Source organism: Amphiprion ocellaris, chromosome 11 (genome assembly GCF_022539595.1).
Source record: "Amphiprion ocellaris isolate individual 3 ecotype Okinawa chromosome 11, ASM2253959v1, whole genome shotgun sequence".
Classification (NCBI taxonomy): Eukaryota; Metazoa; Chordata; class Actinopteri; family Pomacentridae; genus Amphiprion; species Amphiprion ocellaris.
This window is the reverse complement of record NC_072776.1, coordinates 13,477,502-13,502,178: the sequence shown is the minus strand read 5'-3', so window position 1 is coordinate 13,502,178 and position 24,677 is coordinate 13,477,502. Positions and strand designations below refer to the sequence as shown.

Sequence of the window (24,677 nt, the reverse complement as noted above, 5' to 3'; positions counted from 1 at the left end):
TTTTAGAACGTGTAGCAGGCAACTCACATGGTCTCTGCGGGCAACCAGGCGCCCGCAGGCAACCAGGCGCCCGCAGGCACCGTGTTGGCTACTCCTCGTCTAAATACTGTATAAAACTACATCCTCAGATCCTTTGAAGTCAGCATCATTTCTGATTTTGCTTAAATCTTATGGAGAAACACAAAGTAATAGAAGAGTGTCATCATATAAAATATAGAAAATGTCTTGTTAAATGAGTAAAAGAAGAAAAATAGAGTGTAATGAAGTAAACAAGTAAACGTAGAAGAAAACAACCAGAAACAATCAGATTGTGCCCCACACTGACACACATTGTAACAGACAGTTTTGTATTGTGCTGAATGTTGAATGTACTCATTGCCCCTGTTTATGGGTCACCTGTTCAACCTGTTCAGCTACCCTGGTGCTTGAAAAGGATAAAATTAACCTTTTTTGATTTACGTTTGAAAATCACCAAATGTTTGCAGAGGACAGAAAAACACGGTTTTTGTATTTCTACATCAATTTTGCATGCAAGTCCCAAAATGACCCACATGTATTTACAATGGAATTTGCTTTATACTTTTGGTATTTACAAATGGTTGCAACTGGGAACACACAGCAGTCAGCCCTAATTTTAAAACTAGCTGCCTAATATTGTGTCGGTATTCCTCTTGCCACCAACACAGCTCTGACACAACACCTCTGGCAGTGTCCTGTGGTGTCTGTCACCAGAATACTGTTTGATCTGGAACAATGTTTAGGTGGGTGGTATGTGTCAGCGTAACATTTGCATAAATTCCCAGTGTTTCCCAGCAGAACATTGCTTTGAGGCCCCATCAACAGGAACCAAAGGGCCCAAATGTTTTGGTGTCAGACACCACAGGGCTTCCCTGGAGGTCCTGTGTTCATGGCCTGACAGGTCACAGCTGTTTGGGTGGCATGAGAGGGAAATACTCAATATTAGTCAGGTGGTTTTAGTGTTGCGGCAAGAGCACATGTGGACATTATGTGATTTCAGTGACTACATAGGCAGAGTGTGTTGCTTTCGACAAGTATCCCCATGGACGGGTATTTTAAAAAAGCAAAAACTAAAAGAGAAACATAAAGCAAGATGAAGTTAGTGTGAATAAATTAAATGGCCGGTCATGTCATAGAATAAAGCACCTTTGAAGTACAAATCTGGGGTCTGCAGTCAGTGGGATAAATGTCAGCGTAACGGTTAAGATTAAGCAAGTAGGTCATAGTTAGGGTTTCCATCCCGATGCAGAGTCCTTTGCAGCGATAGAAACACGACTATGTGCAAGCGTGTGTGTATACGTTTCACTGATGGATCTGAGAACGTCTCAAAGTTCAGACTGCGCTTGAGGCTCGCCGTCTCATGCTGAGCTCATCACACCGACAAGTGACAGTTTCTCACTCGCACACAGCAGGAAAAGGACGGAGAGCAAGTGGCACAATGATATGTTTATTGAGAGGCTTTGGATAATAGAAAAGGTGGTGGCTGCTGCTGGAATGTCACAACCATTGACAAAAAAACATGGACATCGACTCCCTTATCTAGACGCACGCTCACGCACACTCGCTCGCTCGCTCACACGTTTACACTCGCCACCTCCCACCGCTGCAAAGAGAGAAAAAACTTACGGCAACGCACAGGACAAGACGGTATCACAGTTTCTACAAGTTCAATTCTACATGAAAAAATTCACAGTTACACACGTATGAGGGAGATTTTCTTCTTAGGCACGGCAAAAGCAATAAGATGTGTATCTCAACAACAACAAAATAATGAGTAAAAATAAAACATCTTGCACGTTTGATAAATCCTCAGGGGCCCAGATGGACTGAATGTTTACAATGGATTGAACCTGTGTGTGTGTGTGTGGCCTCCAGGGACTCGAGTTAAAGGTCAGGGGCGTATGCTTTAAATAAGAGAAGACAGAAAAATGAATGCGTTTTCTTTTAACTGGAATAGTACCAGAGTAAGGACTCAGTTCATCTGGTTCCCCCCCGTATACATCTTTATATTATCTCTTCATATACATATACACATTTAGGAACTGCAGAACTTGGGACTGGAACATTTAATATAAATGTAATCCCAGGTCAGTCAGAGAAATGGCTATTAGAGCATTTTCAGTCTACACACATCTCCAGTGGTCTCCTCCAACGCTCTGAAATGATCATATACAAGTAAATCACATACAGACAATATCACAGACACTTACTTGAGCTGTTTTTGCTCTTTTTCTATATTTGCACTTCAAGTTCGGAAACTTTCCCCCCACGTCGCCCCGTCTGCACAGAGCGCTTCAGGAGGACGCTAAATATATAACCAGGTAATCATTGATAATTTAGCAGCCGCTTTCTGCGCGCTGACACAACAAGAAGGCAGACCCTCACACACCTCCTCCAACTCGTCTTTGGAAAGCCTTGTGCTCAGAAAGGAAAGACTGCGACATTCTCCGATTCTCCCTCTCTCGGGTTTGAATACAACTACGGCAGCAGCTGGACAGAGAGAAACACGATTTGACAGAATGTTTGTCGTCGCACTGTAGCCTTGTACTCTGTAAATGAGCACTGCTGAGTAGTAAGCTGGTGTTTTCATTTGTGTGAAGAAGGGAAGCAAGCGCGTTTGTTTCAGTGGGACTGGGGTTTTGTTGGTTGACATTTAGTCGGTACCTTATAGTAGCCTAAGGGAACCACACAGTCAAACAAGAAAGCACTGAGGCAATAAACTGTTTCCAAGTCCGACAACACGGAGAGGAGAAAACACTCAAACACTGAGGAATATTGCTGGCATTTAGAGGCAACTGCTAATCGAGAAAACACTAAAGAGGTGTTTGTTTTAAATTTCAATGTTAGATGTTCCATTTTATTCAGAGCCTACTGTCTGAGGTACTGACAATTTGCTTAGAAGTAATTCTAGAAAGTAAAAGGACCGATTTAAGCTGCTGGGAAGTGTTTTCCTGGAGTTGCGGTGCCTTCAAGTCAAATCAGAGTTGTGTGAAATATCAGGGAGTGACCAGGACAAGCAGTTCACATCAACATTCAAGTAACACAGCAATTATAATTAGGAAACTTTTTTTTTTCTCTACAACTCAGTATATAGATCAGAAAATTATTGTTGTCAGGTTTTTAGAATTCCACCTAGACAGATTGGCTCCAGGTCATTTTAATGACTTATTGTCATTTGTCATATTGTAAAATTTTCAGGTGGCTCTTTTTCGCAAAGCACTTTGCAACTCTAATTTTGTAAGGTGCTACATTAAAAAAAAGTGCATTATTACTATATTTGACTCATCTCCTTAATCTTACCCAAAGTGTATTGTTCAAAATTAATATTTATCAATCCCAAATTGAATGACTATAGCGGCATATTGTTAGTAATTGTAATACTCGTGAGAAACTGTCTGGTGATGTGAACGCTTCCATGTTCTGTGAACGTTCCTTGTGGCTATCATACATCCATATGACATGAAAGCAGCATTAATCTAAAGATGGATCCTCCTTCATCATAATGTCCCATTTCAAAGGCATCTTTAACATTTAGCCAAGTAACACAGCTCTGTATTGCAGGACGCTGTCCACACTGAGTATCTCACAGTCTATTATGTGCTGGTCAATTGTTCAATGAGGCATTGAGGCCATCTATCTCAACTCATATCGTGTTTACCAGGTACATGGGTTAAGGTGATTTATCACTGGTAAACACATGACATAGATCAGAACAACAAGCCAAGACTCAACTCTCCTAACCTACTTTAGGTCAATTTACAAGTTGCCAAGGACAGGCCAGACACAATGTTATTTTTTGTCTCTGTGATTTTCTCTTTTATGAGGGATAAGCAGGTTCAGACTAACCTTTAGTTACCCTAAAGAACCTGAAGACACATTTCAACCTGCTTGAAAAACTTGTACACTGATAATGTCTTCATTAAACACTTCTATACATGCAGACAGAAAATTTTAATTCCTCATATATGGGTAACTTGAAGCTGGTATAGTTTTCCTTTGTACACTTTCATACTCTTGGGTTCTGCTCCTATTCTGAATGTGTGACTGTGCCACTGGCTGAATTAGCTACCACAGTGATACTATTGCTTCACATACGGCAGATAATAATGAATGCAGGATGCTCAGTGGCAGTATTCAAAGCAGCGACATACACATACAGCAATGACTTGTGGTTAAAGATTTTAGCCAAAACTTGTCATTTCAGATACAACTTTTCATCCTAACAGCTAAAATGCGTTAATCACAGTGAAGATGGCATTATGGTGCAGTGTGTATTTGTATTTGTACGTGTGTGTGTGTGTGTGTGTGTGTGTGTGTGTGTGTGTGTGAGTATATTCCTGCATGAGAGACAGACATGTTTGTTTGCAGTGTGCTTGTTTGGATAAGCCTGTGCCTGGATGTACTGCTCCCAGTGTTTCTGAGTGTGTGTGTCAGCTCAGCAGATGGAGTTTGATTCTCACCACTGGGAAATCTCAATCCCACAATGCACTGGGAGCAGCGCCAAATGAGGAAGCTGCAGTAGCAGCAGCAATGTGGAACCAATCACAGTTTAAATGATGAAAAAAGTGCTTCCCCTCGCTCTCTCTTTCGTTCTCGTCACTGTTCCTTCAGGACTGGCAATTGTTGTGCTACCCATCAGCATGAATTGGGTCTATACATGAGTTAATTCTTATCTCGTGTGCATAAAACACACACACATTTCACAGACACAGTAAAAGCGATTAACACAGATCACAAAGGAAAACGGTGACAGAATGAAGTGGAGGTTGGTTCCCCATCCTTTTTTGTTTCTGAGCACACAAAAGCAACCAGAAACATTTGGAAATTCTGGGTTCAGAGAACGACAACAGCAGGAAAATTCCCAACAACAAAACCAAGTCTTTCATCAGTCCCAGATCGAGGGGAATTATTCCAAATTTAGGCCCACTGTTATATAGCATCTCCTCCGTTTTCAGTGTCTTCCCCCCAAATCCTCAGTCCATAGGAACGTCTATTGTGTTGTTGTGTGGTAGAGAGAGAGGAAAGAGGAGTTGATTATGTTTTCTCAGCATCTGCATGAGTACAACTGAATTCACCTTCTTGAAAAGAGCTCATCATACAGCTACTACCAGCATATAACACAAGGATTCAGCAGTAAAAGCACAGGAATGTACCCAAAAAACAAAAAAAAGAAAGTGCTCCCAGTAAAACAGGCGGGATGGCAAGACGATCTGAGAATTCACTGTGATGTGTCAAAGCAAACTGATGACAACACATTCCCCCGCCGCAGTGAGGCGGGTTAGATCAGATCATTGTCATGGTGTGTGAATGTGTCAGTATGCTAGGGTTTGACCAACATGTTATTTTGCAGCCGATATATTATGCCAAAATTCGGCATTTGGATTAAGCTATTCCCAAAACAGGTTTTACTGTTTGTCTAGTATTTTATTATTGAAAAGCCTCTGAAGCAGCATTGAGCTCATTGTGGACAATGAAATACTTTACTGAAAGCCAGCCTAGTGATATTAAGGCAGAGTGAGGCATGTGTTATTGCAGAGTTTTGGAGCACGCCAAATTCACTGTTTGGACATCTTAGGTTTGCTATGAACAGGGAATCGGCTTCATCAAAGATGGTCAACACTAACTGATGTCTGACTCACGACTAAATGGCAGTAACTACCTAGTATCTATGACAGCAAAATTACATATCATTGTAACCCTAGGTTGTGTGCATATATGTTTGCTTGTTCACAGTGAAAAAAGAAAAAAAAAAAAAAAACGTCTTCCATCCCCTGTAGCCCTTCTTTGGCAGGTCTGGAACAAAAAGGAGGTTTTCACTCTACAAACAACCAATCACAGTCCAGCGATGGACTGTGACCCTCTCAACATAAATTGCTACCAACGCCTTGATGTGAGGTATGGACGGAGAAAAAAGAAAAAAAGGGAGAAGGTGGCTGGTGGGCCCGAGATTAGGGTCTTTTTTTTAGATGTTTTCAAATGGGTTTAGTCCTGTTGGACATCCTTTAGTCCCAAGCTACTGCAGGCCCAGCAACTGGAGGCTGATTTCCCATAGGCTCAGCTGCAACTGGGGGTCAAAGGTCAGTAATGTAGTCACATCCCTGTGCCCATTGGCCCAGTAGCCTCCTCCACAATCCCCCTCCAGGACCGGTGACAGAGCAGCTGACAGCACTGTGGCAGCGCCCTCTGCAGGAGTCTTCAGAAAACAAGCACACACAAGGACGTCAAAATTTTTTAAAAGTTTTTGCATATCAAAAGTACATCAAAAGGAATTTGAATGACTGCAGGATGACAACATCAACAACAAGTTACCACTACAAAAACAATGTGTCTGAGCGCGTGTGTGTTTGTACGTGCGCATTGTGTGCATGAATGCAAGAGTAGGGCTGATGTCACTGTATGTTAACATCAGTGCAAAGGAGGCTCAGGGTAAGTGCCTGTTTGTGTGTGCGTGTGTGTCTGTCTACATACACAACAACGTGTGAGCATTTGTGTTGATGCGCTTTAAGAATGATCTCGGTGTCAGCTGTGAGACCAGGAGCAGGTTTCAGAGCGGAGAGGGGGGTCACATCCTGCGAGCATCAACAATACTAGAGGTCGACTGAGATGGGATTTTCAAAGGCCGATGCCGATACAGATTTTTAAAAAAATTTTCAGCCGATGGCCGATATCTAAAGCCGATTGTAGAAGCCGATTTTTAAGGCCGATATCCTTTTTTTTTTTTTAAAGCACATCGATTACAAAAGGCAGTTTAAACACTAAAAGTATATACATGTATATATTACAAATTAAATACACTGCATTTTCTCTCTTACCAAGAAACAAATCTCTTACCTGTTTTTTTTTTTTTTTTTTTTTTACCAAATAAGCAGGTGTGGAGCGAGGCTTGTTGTTGCCTGGCTCACTCGCTCCGCTCATGCTCCGCTCTCTGAGTGCCGGGGGTCCTTCTAAGGGAAAAGCAGTCGCGGCAGCTGCCCGTACGGGTGCCTGATCACAAATCGGGCTTTTATTTGTAAATATCGGCCGATGGCCGATATTGAAAAAAGTCCATATATCGGCCCAAAATATCGGCCAGCCGATATATCGGTCGACCTCTAAACAATACACTTGCAAACTTGTCTGAAACAGCGTGTTTGTGTGTGTGTGTGTGTGTGTGTGTGTGTGTGTGTGTGTGTGTGTGTGTGTGTGTGTGTGTGTGTGTGTGTGTGTGATATAGTACTTCAAAAATTTTAAAACATTAATTTTAATTATTCTTTTGAATGAATAACTCTTCTGCCTGAAGGGCTCCTCAGCTCAAGCAATGATACTGGAAAACATAACTTCTTCATTATTCATTAGTCTGTAGTTTAAATGTCTGTTCCCACATGGAGGTGCTTCAATGCGCAAAAAAACCCTTCCTAGAATGCATTTTGCGATGGGAAAAAAAAAAACACCTGTCTCCATGGAAATAGGCTGCCACCTTTCACTGTTGTTTCTGACTCCACTTCTTTGCTTGCAAGGAAGCTCCTTTTTTTTTTTTTTTTTTTTTAACAAGTTATTACTTACTCTGAATACTGATCATGCTGTGTTGCCAAAAAATGCAGTTGGTTTCCTTGACTTTTTTAAAGCATCAGAATACAGAGTGCTTGCATCTACTTAGTTTTCTGTCAAAAATCATCGTATATAATGGATATCTCTATATACCGGTCAAATATATAGTAAGCAATTCTAAAGGAGCATCATGACTGCTGATACAAAGCATCAATATACAGTACAGTATATTGTAGATAGAAATTTATGCTTATCCTCGACTGTGCTTACACTGCATCGTGATTTAGGCTGAATCGCTCTCTCTTTCTGTTTGTCTTCTAACCCTTGTCTCTGCATGCACCTAAATGCGCTCGAGATAAAAAGGTGTTGTAACATGCGAGCATTACAGTTTATCTGTTGGTGTGTAGGAGCGTGTGCGTGTTAATGATTACATGCACGAGTTTGTGTGATTAATGTGTTGGTGGATGTGGGGCAGAACCATCCCAAAGGTTATGCTCACAGGCAAATGCCTGTGACAATCGCAGTTTTGGGCTCAAACATGCTCACATGTCTCCTTCCATTAAATCCCAGGAACATTAACAGCAGCCTGCGGTCAGCGCCGTCAGCTATGCAAGGAAGCTTTTAAAATGTAACACAAAGTGAACAGCCTGGCTGGATTTTTAATGTATAATGTGTGTGTGTGTGCACATGCGTGAGTGTCAGTGTTTCATTTTATAATAAAATCCTTAACAGTGACCGCAGTTAAGTTTGTAGTTTCTGGTCATTGTGGAATCTTGAGGAAAAATGGACGTAACAGTAGCAGTTTCTTTCTAGGAAGACAAACCATGTAGACTGCAAAGTTACTGTGTTATAAATGTCAAACAAAGCAGCTAGCAGATTTTTAATTGTTCTACTGCAATGTCATAAAAAGAAAACTATTCTGTTTACTAGATCTGTTATTTATTATTCTACATAAAATATAGAGATACAAATCTTTCACAGGCCTTAAGAAAACACACTTAGATCCTGTATTTTTATCTAGACAATAAAATTTCAGTCACTTAATTAAGAACTATACAAGGACAACAGCAGAATTATCTGAATTAACTGAAGTTTTAGGGTCGAGGGCACATTTAAAATAAGCAAGGTTATATCTTTGTGTCCTTAAACTATTTGCTAAATCATTTAAATAATTCAATCAAGACTAAAAATTGGAGAAAAAAATCATGTGATCATTCTCCTGTAAATAAATCACTTTACATTTACATTCACTTGCTACCAAATGTTATTTCTGTTTGAGTTGCATTGTACATCACAGGGGATTTCTGTACAATTCAATTTACTGTAATTATCAAGTTTACACTAATGCAGGCTGCGTAACGGCAGTTCATATCAGACCTGCTTTGCTGTGTCCTTGAATGACATAAATCAGATTTGGTGTGCACAAAGTAGATCAGGGTGAGAGAGGTGTTTTACCCTGAAAAGCAGGCCAGCGATGACACTTTGTGCCAGACGGAGAGGTGTCCAGAGGTGGCGATACAGAGATGTATCCACCATTCCAGGATCCACAGCACATGAACTCACTGGGAAACCTCCACTCTGCATCTCCTGGTGGAGGTGGGAACTGAATAACAGCTGTGCCAGCTTACTGTGACAATAAGCAGTGTGGGCTGAATAATGCTGGCTGAAGAGAGAGAGAAAACACATCAGAATGTCAAGGTTTGACAGAAAAACGATAAATGTGCCAGTTTAAATACAATAGGGTTAAAAAGCTGGTAAACAACTCAGTTTTGTTCAGTTCGTTCCAAACAGCTGTTGCTAAACCTGTTGTTTGTTAATAATTTCTATATCACTTGATAGCCAATAAAGTTGTTTACATATCTGTTGACTGTTGTTTTAATCATACACAGATGCAGACTCTTTAATATTATGCTGATATCAAATAAGCTCGTTCTGTTTAAATGTAAATCTTTGCAACTAGAGTACTTAATATCCAATTGAGAATAATAATGTTCCATTAATTTACTTCAGCTAAAGATGATACAAGTGTAAAATGTAAAACTTCAAACACAGACAGCAAATAAATAACAAAACCAAATACAACAATGCAACACCCATTATGTTCCATCCTTCTTGCTGAAGGTCTAAACTGTTGCTTCTGCTGTTACTCTCTAATGTAAAACAGATGTGTTTACACAAAAAAGCAGTTCTAAGAGGTGTTTTGGATTTGTGTCATGGTTCATATCTAGTCACAGCACAGACAGCTTTGTGTCAGCACTGGCTGTGTTGATAATAAACTGAATAAAGGATGAAAAATCAGGTGGAACAGAAGCAACGAGCTAAGATTAATTTATCAGAATTCCTTTATTGAAGTAGATGCCAAATTAGTCGTACTCCAACAATTCTGACAAAGTTCTGAGCGTTGTTCAATGACATTACAGTGACTTTTCTGTAATGTAGTTTCATGCCCTAAAAGCAGGTCGACAGTTACTTCATGCAGACTAACGTGCCTCCATCTAAATGATGATCACAGACACAAACAGAACATAATACAAGCGCTCCTGTTGAAAGGATAAACAATCTAACCTTTCTAATATAAACTGATTGAAATTTACGTAAGTAAGATGTTTAAGAACTTTCACTGTCCCCATTTTCTGTTGCAATCTGTCATTATGGTAATGCTAAATGTAGCAACAACCTGGTTTTATACCTGTAGTTTGGAAGCAGTGTGACAACAGGATGATAGAAGAACTAAAGAAAGTGCTTTGTTTGATTTTTCCTCTTCCAGATATCCTAGAGGGCATCATTACAGCCACGGCAGCTTATTGGACTGACAGATTTTTGAAATGAATTGAGATACTGTAGACTACTTAAGAATTTATAACAAGTTCTGAGAGTTTAAGGACTCAGGCCATAACCCACCACCATGGCGATGAAACAATGTAATGAGGATATTTAGGCTGCTAATACTTTTTGACAGCAGTGCTGAGAGTCAGGACAACATTGAGCCAGCTGGAACCAACAGTTGCCAGCTAACGGAAATAGAAACGGAGACATTTGTTGATGACAGCAAAACAGAGAAGGCAAGTGAGTGTGATAAGTTGGGGCCTGAAATGTTCTTTGGAAAGATGAATCACATTAAAGGAGTAAGGCCGTGTTCCTTCAACAGAGTTCTTTTTGTAAATGGTCGACAAAGTAATACATCAATAGATATGGTTGTGAGTGCTAAACGTTTTTAGAATAGCAAATGGTTACAAGCCAGCAAGCATTACATTTAAGCACAAGGGTAAGAATTAATGGCCACTCTTCTTCTTGCCTCTTCCCAAAGCTGTTACATGAAATGATGGTTTTCATCCCTTGCAAGCAGTTTGTTTATCCATCCATCATCTATACAGCGCTTCATCCTCTGTAGGGCCACAAGGGGCTGGAGTCTATTCCAGCTGACTCAGGGTGAAGGCAGGGGACACCCTGGACAGGTCGCCAGTCTATCAGAGGGCTCTTCTAGCTGGAAGGTGCTAACTACCAAGCTATCACGAAGCCCCAGTTTGCTTATGTTTTTGTGTATCATTATCATTATTTATTTGTTGAAAACATTCCTGAATATCTGCGTGTGTCTGTACCTACCAGCTATTTAGGTCATTTAGTCGGATCTCTCCGATGCGGTGGGCTGAGGATGAGACACTGACCACACGGGAGACATGACCACACTTCCCAGAATCCTTTAGTGTATCCAGGAGCAGCCAGGTCAACAGGAAGTGGCCCAGGTAGTTTATACCGAAGTGCTGCTCAAATCCATCCTCAGTGCGACCCTCAGGAACCAGCATTACACCCGCTTGACACACACACACACACACACACACACACACACACACACACACACACACACACACACACACACACACACACACACACACACACACACACACACACACACACACACACACACACACACACACACACACACACACACACACACACACACACACACACACATTAAGAGAAACAATTCATGCACGCAAAAACACATTTAAGTGTTTGAAGTGTGACTATTATCCAAATACTGTGTATAATAAATTATCACAAATATCAGTTCTGATTAGATGTAACACAGAAGAAACAAACATATAAAATAATAAAGTATATAATGGCTAAATACTAAAGACTAATAATTATGTCCCTAGTTCATGATGTGTGTTCTTTTTGGGACATCTACATGTTGCTTCTATTTTAGTTGAGCTGCAGCGATACACAGGATATTAATATGAGAAGGGCAGCACAAATCCTCTGTAGACCACAATTATTTCCTCGCAGCACATTAAAAAAAGACAGATCACATTTGTGATCCGCTCACAGTGCACCAAGACCAAGAATATCCTCCGTCTTTTACCACTAATAGTGTTAATTAACATCCATTTTAAAGTTCTACTGGACACATCTGGAACATGACAGCTGGTTTCAATGAAGTAGTGTTTGAGCTCAATATGTCTGTGTATGTATAAGATTCCTTAGCGGGTCTGCGGCTGAGTTTAAGGCTTTTAATCCTGTTAAATTCAGTCAGGTGACAGCATCTAAATTACACTGCTGTGTCAAGGATTTGCACTTTTCCCACTGAGTACTTTACATATACAGTACATTGCATGCACATTTCCAGAACATGACATTTCCAACTACTCACCATTATTAACCAGAATGTTTAGAGGCAGGTCCCGCTCCTTGAAGCTCTGGGCGAACTGACGGACAGACTGCAAAGAGGCTAGGTCCAATTTCTTGAACTCCACTGGAATGGACACACACACACAGTGGCACACACATCAGAACCATTGTAAACGGATTATTCCTACTAGCAATTTTGCTGGTAAGACATCAAAGAGTGTATTAATCATCTCTTAGAGCAGGCTCGGTGGGTTCTTACACTACAATACCGGCAGCATTATGCCTCTGTGGCTCCAACACATTATATCAAACCTAATGCTTCTCCCTGAGCTCCAACAAAGCTTAAAACATTGTTATATCAGGTCTAATGTATGATAAGATACAGGTAAGAGATCAATGCCCAGGAGCTGGTGTCATCAGAGCGTGACAGTGACTCTGTGTGCTTTAGTGCAAGTGTGTGTGCACATGCAGAGAAATGACTTTGGAGATGCTGAACGCTAACATACTTAAAAATTCAACAGATGCAGATATCTTGTAAAGACGCTTACTCTGCAACTATAAAGAGCTATATATAGTTAGACACAGTATATATGTAAATGTACAGTATATATATGTATGCATATGTTATAAATGGCACCTAAGCTTGAGGTTAGCCTGCTCTGTGGCTCTAAACACAAAGGTATCTCTATTTCTTCTATCAAACTGGCATCATATCCTCATGTGTTCACAAACAGACATCTGTTCTGTAGTTTTCATTATGCTACAGTTAACTGGGACGTTGTTGGCATTATCCACATGCATATTTCAGATCAGATTCCAATTTAAATCTGGATGCATTTGAGAAATCAACATTTTGAGTAATGTGAAATCCACCTGCCACTGATTTTTAAATCTATTTTTCGGCATTTAAATCTGTATTGACAGTAACAGTCAGAGAGAAAGTGCCAGGAGAGTGATGGGGATGTAAAACCCAACAAAGGTCCGGCCAGTTAGGTGTATGGACAAACTGTGGACATTAGTGATGTGGTATACCAATAAGCTACTAGGGTGCTGAACTAAAGCTTGTATTGACAGCATTACAATGAAAAGAGAAGCTGTACCACATTATCCTTCTATACTAAACTACTTTCTGTAGCAAATGAACTACTTCCACTTCATTTAAATATTTAGGGGTGTTTCTTAAATTTAGAGAGAATACTTTGTTCCTAGTAAAATCATATTAGCTTCAGTAAAAAACAACTGGACTTCTAATTTAGGTTCTCAATTCTCATCCAAGAGGCTTCTTCAGTTCGAAAACTCCTATAGGACTACTACGACTTGAAGAATGTAATGATATTAAGTTGATCCTGTTGCAAATGTGGGTATTATGCTCTCTTTTACTCACTTACTCTGGTCAGTCAAAAGCATTACAGCATACTTCTATTAGTAAATCATATCATTGCTTTGGAACAGTAACTACACTGGTCTGTCGTGGTGCTTTAGGTCTTTTATCATGTCTGATAATGACAACAAAACCTAAATCTAACTCAGTATTGCTTATATAACAAATACCCTAAATGTAGCACTGGATTGCAATACAAGAAATTTTTTCACATCTTTTACATGAACCATCAACTGGTAAGGACGCTGAACTTCAGCCTGAGATGCACAATTTTACCCTCAGTCTATTAGACCAACATTACAAATACAACAATCAAGCACACATTTAAAGCTCCCCTTCAGACTCGTTCAAAGAAACACAAATATAAATCATAATTTGTGTCCTAATATGCAATCCTCGTAAGGGTTCACGTGTTTTTGCACTGTTTTTTTTAGATTGGCAGGGTGGAAACAACACAAATAAAAAAATAAAACAAATATACAAAAATAGAAAACACAAAATGTTTTTTGAACATTGTACTATACAAAGATGGCATTGTTATTTCTTCTGTTTTTCTGCTTTCATATTGGAAATGTGGCAGGAGGAATATTCTATACATCACAGTATTAGACAGAGTACTAAGTCTATGATCAAAATGAGAATTTGAAATGAGGAACTAGGAGGTCATCTGTTCTGACAAGTTTGCCTCAAGCTGTATGAAGCCTCAGGATTATGCACTTGCTTTTTTTTTTTTTTTTTTTTTTAAAACAGCACTGTCAAATTATAGGCCTTAATCCAAATCAAACCTTCAAACTACAAGGCAAATTGATCACGAGCCCTGCTTGAATACGTAAATATCCTGGTTCCTGTGGGGTTTTGAATTACTTTATCAGTATTTAGCAAATCTTTTTTGAGATTATCAGCTGCTGTCACACAAGTACATCCCCATTTTAAACGGCGACAATGTCTTTCCAACACCAAGATAATATATTAATTACATTTTTTTCCCTCCCTATAACTCCTGTAAGCGTGTAGAGGGTCAAATATAATGGACAAAGACAGGGGAGGATTGGGAGGGAGCAGAAGAAGGAGAGTTGATGGAACTGATAGAGAAAAAGGCTGCTTAGACGGATGAGAGTGCAGCTGTCCCTGATGAAGGTCTGATAGCAGCCTTATCTCCAAGCCATGCTACTCACCTCCTGCTGCCTGTGTGTGTGTGTGTGTGTGAGGGAAAGAAAGGCAAAGAAAGATCCAGTGGGATTAAGTGTGCGCATGTGAATGACTGGAAGTACAAATTTGTCACAGTTTGTGTGCAGGTGCATTCGGACTGTGTATGTGCCAGCAAGCAAATGTGTGCGTATGTGTGCATTAGCCTGAAAACACATGCACAGGTACATGTGAGTATGTGCCTGTGTGTCATGCCTGTCAGCCCTCTCCTGCCCTCTTGAATAGGTCCCTTTGAGGGCGAGCCCTTTCAGAAAAGCCAGTCATATCTAGAAAGCCCACTGAGAGTGAAATGCCATCGATCAGGCGTGGGCCCGGATCCCGGGATCTTCTATAAAGCTCAGCCTCCTGGACTCAGTTGCTGAACACGGTGTTTGTGTTTTTCTTTCTTGCAACTGACAAAAGGAAATGCCTCTGGAAACACACGCATGTTGTTAAAGATCACTGAATCCATTCATAGTATCACTTTGACTTTTCCAATTTGATGGAAGAAATGTGGAAGGACTGCAAATTAACTTTAACTTAAATTATTCTTAATACGTTTTGAGTTAATGTATTATGAAAGTGGTCAGAAGCGTTGCATTAGGAGTGGTAATAAAAAGAGAGAGAGAGTATTTACGGTATTTAATGCAAATACAATTTGAGTCTACATTTTACAAATTTGCATAATTTAACAGTTTTAACTGTCTTTTTAATGTAATTTTCCATTTCAAACTTTGATATTATTTCCCTTTATCTACTGTTTTCTCTTGGATGAATTTACTAAAATCTTACTTAAAAACATAATCATCGTTTGTAAATCTATGCCAGGTTTCATAGTAGCCTTTTAATTTCTATTTCACAAGGTCTAAAAACAATGTTACTACTACTTATGTACTCTGTACAATAACACCATACTCTCAAGCATTGGATCTCAAACTAGTACATGAGAGGTTGATGAAGGAATAATGGGTGAAGATGGAAAATACGTATTATTTCCCTTAAATATCTAATGCATTTCAGAAATATACTGTTATATGAAATGAAAGAGTAAAAAGTTTAAGGGAGGCACTCGACTGGACTTGCTAATAACTTCATAGACATCTAAAACCTGCGCTGAGAGATCCCAATTAGATACTTCTTCTTTGTGAGGGGTCACAAGCCAAACAGGTTGGGCCACAGTTATCTAAATTGATAAAAGATCTGGCCATACACTGAGATGGTCAAAAAGTTTTGAAAAGTGTCTCATTATTAAGTTGTGGTTGACTCCTGTCAAATAAAAACATGGTGGTGAGTGGAAAAGCACTCAGTGCAAGTCTTGCAAAAGTTAGTGCACAAAAACTGCGATAAAAAAGTCTCAAAGAAATATGGTTTTGACAAGTACTTTTTATACTGACTTCAGATTTGATAGAATACATTAAATCTCAGACAGCGTGAACTGTTCAAGGTGAGAAAACCAAAACAAGTCACAGAAAATAATATAAAACAAGACTTTTTGACATTCTCCCGTGTCACTGCAGGAAAAACACACATATTTAATAAAATTAAATACAGCTGTGATTGTATTATTTACCCCTGTACTTTGCCTGCTAGAATATTTCAAATGTCTGCAGTTTGAAAATTCTTATTTCAGGAAAAAGATGAAGATATTTTTTAACATGCTGTATCTACAAACAAAGAGCACTCTTGTGATTGTTTGCCTATACCACTTCTCTCCACTTCTATTTCCTAGAAAACAACAGACTCTTGGGAGTGTGCTTTTGTTGCTACTTCCACAGACACTTGAATGCCCTATGTCACATTTCTGAATCGTGAAGTCTTGAGGGGAGCAAAAGTCAAAGGATGGTTTCATGGAAGAGTGGCGATTTCTAGCTTTGCTTCAGAGCGTCTGAACCATCACCTTCATTTTCCCCTTTTTTACGTGGTCTGCTACAAACGGCACTGTCTTTGTTTCTCAACCAGTAGTGTCCCACGTGGATGAAAAAGCAGTCAATAAAATGTTACACAATTGTGTCTGAAAGGCTGAACACTAATAGTGATAAAAAACGGTTTACTGCCACATCAGTGTAATCTATAGTCAGCTCTCCTAACTTTAACTTGACATAACAAAACTCAATATTGAGCCAAATAAACTATACACATAAGACTAGTACTGTTTGTTCAGTTAAGACAAGTGGACACAATTTCACTAAATTCATTCTGTATTTTTATAGTGTGTGCACTATATGACCTTTTAGCCTTTAAAGCAATAGAAAGTCAGTGAACATTTGCTCATTTAAATCTGTGTGTGCTAAATCTTGCAACGGGGACAACAATTCAGAAAGTGAACTGGAACATCTTGTGCCCTTGTTCTACATAAATAATGTCAGACTGTTTGATCAGAAAATATTTAAAATGAAGAGCGATTTTTTTCCCCCTACAGTAATCCTGATTCAACTAGCTTGTTCCTCTCATGATTAGAATTTCTAGAGATACAAATGAACAGTAGCTTTTTTTCCAGCTAGGCTTCTGCAGCAGAAATGTCCATTAAAAATTCACTCTTACATGCTCTGCTGCAGAGCTACACTTTCAGCATGGCCTGCCTGGAATATCTGAACAACTACAAGCACAGTCTACATCCTGAATAGCAGTTAATTAATATGTACAATAAGTGAACTAATGCCCCTGCCTCATTAGTCGTAACACGCAGTATAAGGGTTCACGTTCTGGCTTTCGTATTATAGCATATTCTTCTTTCGCTCTATTTGGTGTTTCTTTGCAAAACAGTTTTAAAAGAGCAATACAGGAAAAAAAATGACAGAAGGATTGCTTGCTTCTCTTACCACAAATCCCCTCTTTCCACCTGGCTTTAATATGCATCTTGTGTCCCGATTGTGACTACAGTGGATATGATTAAGCTGGATTACACCTAAATCTGATATTAAAATGCATCGCTGGTAAACACATTAAATTTCTCTTCTGCTTGCCAACAGGCTAGAGATCTTGCATTACTCACATGCTTTAAAGGTGACAGTAAATACCTCGGGATAAAAGGTTTGATTCTGAATTGCATTCTGACCCGAGTTTTATTATTGTTTATTACTCTAAATAAAACAAGTCACAAATTTCCTTTTCTCACTCACTCTACCTGTCAACAATACTGTCTGCATAAAGAGTAAAAATACAAAAGGATGAATGAACTATCCCCTCTGAAACCACCTCTTAGGAGATCCAGACAAAGAAATATAAATAGTTTCACTTTGAGCTGTCTGATAAACAACGCAGTGAAATCCAAGAATTTTCGGTCTGGGCAGCGTGCCAGTCTTAGCTTCTCCGCAGACATTTTCATTCAGCTGGTGTAGGAGACAGGAGGCTGGCTGAAGCCCCAGTCAACTCCTGCTTGTAGTGTTAATGGGATGATAGTCTCCAAGTCAAGACAGCTATAAATCCAAATGTGTGAATATTGTAATGTTGTCTTACAAAAATAACACAGAAATAACACAAATTAACCCCCAAAACACATGTTGGAACAACATCACTTGAAAATACACAGCTTGCCATAAATGCTGCTCTCACTGTTACGCTCATTATCACACAAACATCACTGAAGCACAAACCACTTAAACTGTGTTTGGAGTCAAAGAGCTCAAGTAGAACAACAACTATTTTTGTAAGAAGGGAGCAGCTGGGTTACCTAAACTGTGATAACATTTAATGTGTGTTAAGCAGACACACACACACATGGACACACAGGTTGCCTTGCTTCACACTGTTAATCTAGGCCTATGGTTTGAGGCACAATGTGTTACTTTCAAGTGCACCGTGACTAAAGTTAGTGGACAGACAGCGCTGCCTGTGGCAAACATACAGAAATACCCTCTAAGTGCATGTGTGTACGCGTGCGCATGTTCGTAATTTAAAGCAAAATGCTCTGAGCATCATTGACTAGCACCCAGTCTAAAGTCATAAGCATAATTTCACAGGATTGTACTCAAGGTTTTCTAGGGACAATACCTTTTTTAGATCAGGCAATGTGCTGCTACATGACACCTAATGGATCAAACCACTAACCACATGGACCTTCACGCATTTACATATAAAAATAGACACACAGTGTATCATATAGACATCCACCCAGAATTGCACAACATGAAAATATCCAAAACACCACACATATAGTGAAAATAATTCAATACTCCAAATATATAATAACTACAAGTTCTACAAGTTTGATAGCCAGACACCCAGGGATCAAAGACAATGTCAAGTGGGTCTGCAAAATAATTTTAGGAAATCAATTCATAATGTAAAAACTGTACTGGCCCACACAAATGGCATTTGTACATATAAACACCTCTTTCAATATGCTGTTGTCCTTATTCCATTACGCTAGCTGGGAACCCAAGGAAATTCTGATATATTACTGTGACTGATGTCAATAAATGAATACCAGTCAATTAGGGAACTGTTGACTTACAAGCAATGTTGGATGCTGCTGACTCTCAAAAATTATTCAGTTCAAAGCTATCATCATCAAATGACACAAAGCCCAAATTAGCAAAATTAATAAATTATGACAATAGATATACTGTGTTTAGCTTTGTTGAGAGCAACAATCGTAATGTGTGATCTATCTACGGTCGCAAGCAAAGCCAAGAAACAAACCAAGCTGAAGTGCCGTTTGACAACACAACACCCAGCATGCATTTTATTCCAAAGACTTTTCCAACAGCAGGGCAATAAATACACTTGTGCAAAAAGTTCAGAAAAAGCACACAATGTACCGTATTTGGTGGCTCAAAAAATTGTAAAAACTAAAAGGTACGCTGGAGAAAACTCACATGACCAGCTGATGCTGAATTTTATGAGGTTATGCTTTGAGCAGAAGAACTTAGAAGTTGAAAACTGTTGCTTTCTCCTTCACACGAACACCCTGTCTGCAGAGAAACAGCCACCTCTCACACCACTGCTCTGAGACAGCACTTCAGCTCATACCTCTCTGATTTGAGCACTGACTGGGAGCCTGCTCCTTCTGCCCCGGCTGCGACAGCTTCAAGTGGCCTTACTGGTAAATCAGAAGAGCAGTGGCACGGCTTCTCCTGCCACCGAACACTAAAGATAATATTTCCAGCAGGTCTCTGATGCCATGAAATTTGACTGGTACACACATCTCACATGGTCCAGGTAGGCTTTTGTAATTGCAAATGAAAAAAAGAGGTAAAATAGAATGTTATAGAGACATTTTTAAAAGCATTCACGTAACAAAAATAAGCTGTTCTGTAGTGTAACAGTTAGGAATTTCTTCCCTCCAAGAGATTAACGGAGTGAAAAAGGTTGACAATCCCTTGTATAATTATGTATAAATACAGGGGGGAAAAAATTCTAGATCAAGTTTCCTTTACCTTAAATACATCAGTGTTGATTATATGTTCAAGGTTACGTTCACCATCAAATAACCTCATTAAAACAACAAACTAAAGCAATAGTTTAGTACGTTTCTGGTAAGATTTAGATTTTAAAAAATAAAAACAATAAAAAAAGCTAGCGGTCCTCAATCCAAAGGCAACAAAATCTTCCCAGCAGAGCTTCTAAATCTTTCTAATTAACACAAGTGACTGTTTCACATGGGGTTATGTGAGGGACAATTTCATAGCCAGGAGCAGACTTCCTGGATTCCTGCTGTTTGCCTGCCATGGTGATAACATGACAGAGTTAAGCTGACTGGCTACTAGCAGTGCATTTATATTTAAAGGACAGATACAGAAGTGGTACTGATAATCTCATCTAAATCTCAGCAAGAGAGTGAATAAGCATTCTCAAAATGATCAGCCACAATATTAAAACCAAAGACAAGTAAAGTGTTTGACCTTGATTGTCTTGTTGCAATGCAATGTTTTTCTTTCTTTCAGAAAACCTTGCATCCTGGCATTCATGTCACTATCACACCTACCACCCACCACACCACAAAAGCTGCTCAGGAATGGCTCCAGGAAAACAATGATGAGCCTTAAATTTTGACCTGACCACCAAACTCCCCAGTTCCCAATCCAATTAACCATACATGGGATGCCCCGGAACAGGCGGGATCCACAGACGCAGCACCAGTGGCAACATCCCGGTGTCAGACACCACAGGAGACCACCAGATGTCCACTGTCTGAGGGGAACATACACCATATTAGGCAGGTGGTTGATCATGTAGATCCTTATGCAGTTAGCTCCCATAACTAATCAAAGGAATAATTTCAGTGGTTACATCAGGTTTAACCTAAAGACAAATGCTATGTTAAATTGCAGTTTAACTGTGACAATAAGATTCAGGTTGAAAAATGATGAAATATAAATTTCCTGTAAGTGTTCAAAGTGGCTCCAATGAAGTTCTTTTTCTATTTTACAAAATATATTACTTTTTAGCACAATGAAATTCTTTGTCACTAGTGGCACCTTGAAATCCCCCAAGGGACCTCTACAATTGTCCACCCAAGTCCTCGGTTTAAGAACCATCTCTGTAGCCGATGTGTATATTATGAGCTCTCTCCCATTTCTCATAACAGACAAATGTACAAACACTGGGAAGGATGCCAAAGGGCATTTGGACAGAGATGTTTAAAGCTCCTGCCTCACATACTAATGAGAATCCATTACTGTCTCATTCAAACACACTCAAATACACACATATCAACACATTGTCATTCAGTGCACAAGCATCTGGCTACAGACACCCCCTTGTCCCCTATGCCTCAGTGCCTGCCAATTACAAAAGAAGTAATCAATTCCACCACGGCCCCATCCAGGGAAATCGACTTCAATGACACCAGCTACATGGCCGCTGTCTCCGTACCTGACAGCCATTTACACACAAGCAGGGACCCAGTCAGCCAGCCTTCTGCTGCTCTCCACGGCAAGGCCAAGCAAGATAAAGCAGTGCTTGCTTGTCAAGTGGTGGCGCTACATTTAATAATGTACATAATCTATAGTCCCCAATAAGAAACTTCCAACATATTAAAATATGCAGTCAGAGTAGGTGTGCTGGCATCTGATGTTTGCTGTTTTCTTCACTGGATTTTGATTTCCTGGACGTGTATTCCGAAAAACAACTACAATGTTAGTTTTGGTCGATAAAATATGTTGTTTGTCCATGTCCTCCACAACAACAAATACCAGTGTTTTCTGATCTGATGTCCCAATCAACAGGACGACATAATTTGTCTGTACCTTCAAAAACTGTTGCAAATAACAGCAGAAAAATAAATCTGTTTTCTGGTGTAACATGCAATGTTTAAGAATTGGTTGGATTTAGGTACAATAGCAAGTTGGTTAGGTTTGGGGACAGACCGTGCATTGGGTTAAAACAAATATCCTGTTAAAGTTAGAGAATAGTAGTCATCATAGTTGCACAGCTGGTCAATATCATGAAAAGACCATGTCTGAAAAAGAACAAAAAACAGTACTGATGGTTGGTTGGAAATGGAAATCTTTTACATTGAAGTTGAATGTTTGCTGACCTACACAGAATTAGCTGCCCTAAAACAAGGTTACCTGATTCCTGTACTACTGCCAATGGGGGACTTTGTCACTTGACTGTAAACATATGTTGTCTCATGGAATTTCCTATTAAAGCTTCTCTTTGACTTTGTGCAGCAACTCATTTTGTGAACAAAACATTCACACAAGTCAAGGAAGTCATCTGTAATTACCGGGTCTTTACTTTTTTCACTTTCTAATTAAGCAGAGCAAAAATTGCAGCTTTAGTTAATGAAATGAAAACCTTCGTCTTGCGATAAAACTGTTTCCAATTACAACAGAAGAAGTCAGTGTGTTTTGGAGGAGAAAATGAACACCAAAACCAAAGTACAGAAATAACAAATTATAATAACTAGTCGTGCAAGTAATGGTAGAGGGGAGAAAACTCAAATGAAGGTTTCACTGAAAATCAAAAAATAAACAACTTTTATGTGTGACTAGTTATTTTGGTCAAAGTTAACATCAGAAAAAGCATGTATTTCTATCATGAAATATTGAACATATTGAACAAACAACTATATGTTACTGAATAAGCATAAGTATATCTACTATCCTACTGATGTTAGCTCATTTATCATTTCTAAAATGAAACCATGAAAAAGAACACAGTTTACTGCCTCCTCTCAAGGCAAACACAGCACTGACTGTAAGCAAGCTCAACAGCGGCATCCATGAGAATCACAATCACTGGGAGCTTATAAGACAATCAACAAGTGGAGGAGTTTTTGTGCACAAATTGTAAAAGGGTGTAAAATATTTATCATTCCATTTTGCTCTGAAACAGGAGGAATAAACGCTTATTTGGGGGTGAGAAAGTGCACAGGCAATTTATCAAACATTTGTCAGGTTCAGTGATCACAACTCTTGCATGAATTCGGGAGGTATAGGAGCCAAGTCTGGTGCCTTTGAAGCGAAAATGTGTTATTGCTATGCTTATATACACACAAATATATATACCGATCAGGCATAACATTATGACCATTTTCCTAATATTGTGTTGGTCCCCTCTATGCTGCTAAAACTCCTCTGAGGCATGAGGCATGGGCACAGGACCTCTGTGGGTTCTGTGGGTCGCAGGGTGGGACCTAAATAGATCAGGCTTGTCCTGACACATCCTACAGATGCTCATTAAGATTTGGATCTGGGGAGTGTGGAACCCAGGTGAACAGCTTAGCTCTGTCGTGTTCCCTGGGCCACTCCTGAGCAGTTTTTGTGGTGTGTCGGGGTGCATTGTCCTGCTGAGGGTGGCAATCGGCATCAAGGACTGCTGTTGCTATGGGAGTTTGGGGGGTTGCTTGACTTGCAATGTTCAGGTGGGTGGTACATGTCAAACATCCACTTGATTGCCAGGACTCAAGGTTTCCTAGCAGAACACTGCGTTATAACAAGATGATCGATGTTATTCACTTCACCTGTCAGTGATCACAATGTTGTGGCTGATCTGTGTTAATATGTATACATCCGGTGTCTGGTATATTCTGCGGAAACAGCAGGACTTACATACATGGTTATGTTACAGCTATAATAACTACAAAGACTTACACCTTGCAGGAGTTAGACAGTAGATATTTCATTCACTACTTTTATGTTAATGTTACGTGTGTTAGAGCGGAGTTTTTTGTTTCAGTCCATGCTATTCGTGGACTCATTCAGATTCACACTGCTCATTTCTCACCACCTGTAAAGATAACTTTGTGCGGTCTGTGTTGACATTATCATTGCTACCAGCTGCTGTTTCTTACTGCTAGCCGGGGCTGACAGATGTATCTCCAAGATGGTGTGGGATAAAAATGAAGAGTTTCAGGAATGCAAAGATGAGTGTTGAATACAAATACACCTTTAAACACCAGTTTTACTAGTCACCAGTAAACTGCTTCATTTCTAAACACTGAAAATGTCAGTAATTAGGCTATCATGGTATTGTGCCATTGAGTTTGCTAATCCGCTGCAGTGTGCACATGCTTGATTATTTGTAAATGGGAAAAGTAGCTATCACTCAATATCGTAAGTAAGAGGCAGTTTCTGTTTTGTCGAAGCTGCATCTCTGTGTGTTGCACTGAGCATGTAATTTACATACTCTACTTTACATACAGTGATTTCTGACATAGCCAGCTCTACAGTGCCGCTGGGTGCCTTTTAAATCTCTGTAGATTGCTGATATTTTTCTGTTTGTTCGCTGTTTATTAATAAACTACAGGGTGTATATTTTTCTTTTTTTTTTTAAATGGAAAGAAACATCCAGTGCATTTGTATGGCTGAACGAATGTGATTTTAATAGCTTTCAACAATAACAAGTCAGGTATTGGAACCTTTCAGTCAGATCAATTCAATGTTTGTGTGGGTTTTTTTTTGGAAAGGATTAATTGACATTAAGATTTTTCTTTTTAAAATCATAAAGTGAGAGTATGCATTAGTACAGCTGTGTATAAAATGTA

General features: G+C 39.5%; 1 protein-coding gene across 4 annotated transcripts in view; it reads right to left on the bottom strand.

Moving 5' to 3' along the window:
* Positions 1-1,449: 1,449 nt before the first annotated feature.
* LOC111568484 (dehydrogenase/reductase SDR family member on chromosome X-like) overlaps positions 1,450-24,677 on the bottom strand; it is a 51,908-nt gene continuing 28,680 nt past the window's right edge. For all 4 annotated transcript variants that reach the window (XM_023270155.3, XM_035948151.2, XM_035948149.2 and 1 more), the window contains 4 exons: positions 12,200-12,301; positions 11,149-11,356; positions 9,001-9,208; positions 1,450-6,211 (listed from right to left, as the gene is read on the bottom strand). In XM_023270155.3, the coding sequence (XP_023125923.1) occupies positions 6,032-6,211; positions 9,001-9,208; positions 11,149-11,356; positions 12,200-12,301 (698 nt within the window). In that variant the 3' untranslated portion in view covers positions 1,450-6,031. The remainder of the gene's footprint in view (positions 6,212-9,000; positions 9,209-11,148; positions 11,357-12,199; positions 12,302-24,677) is intronic.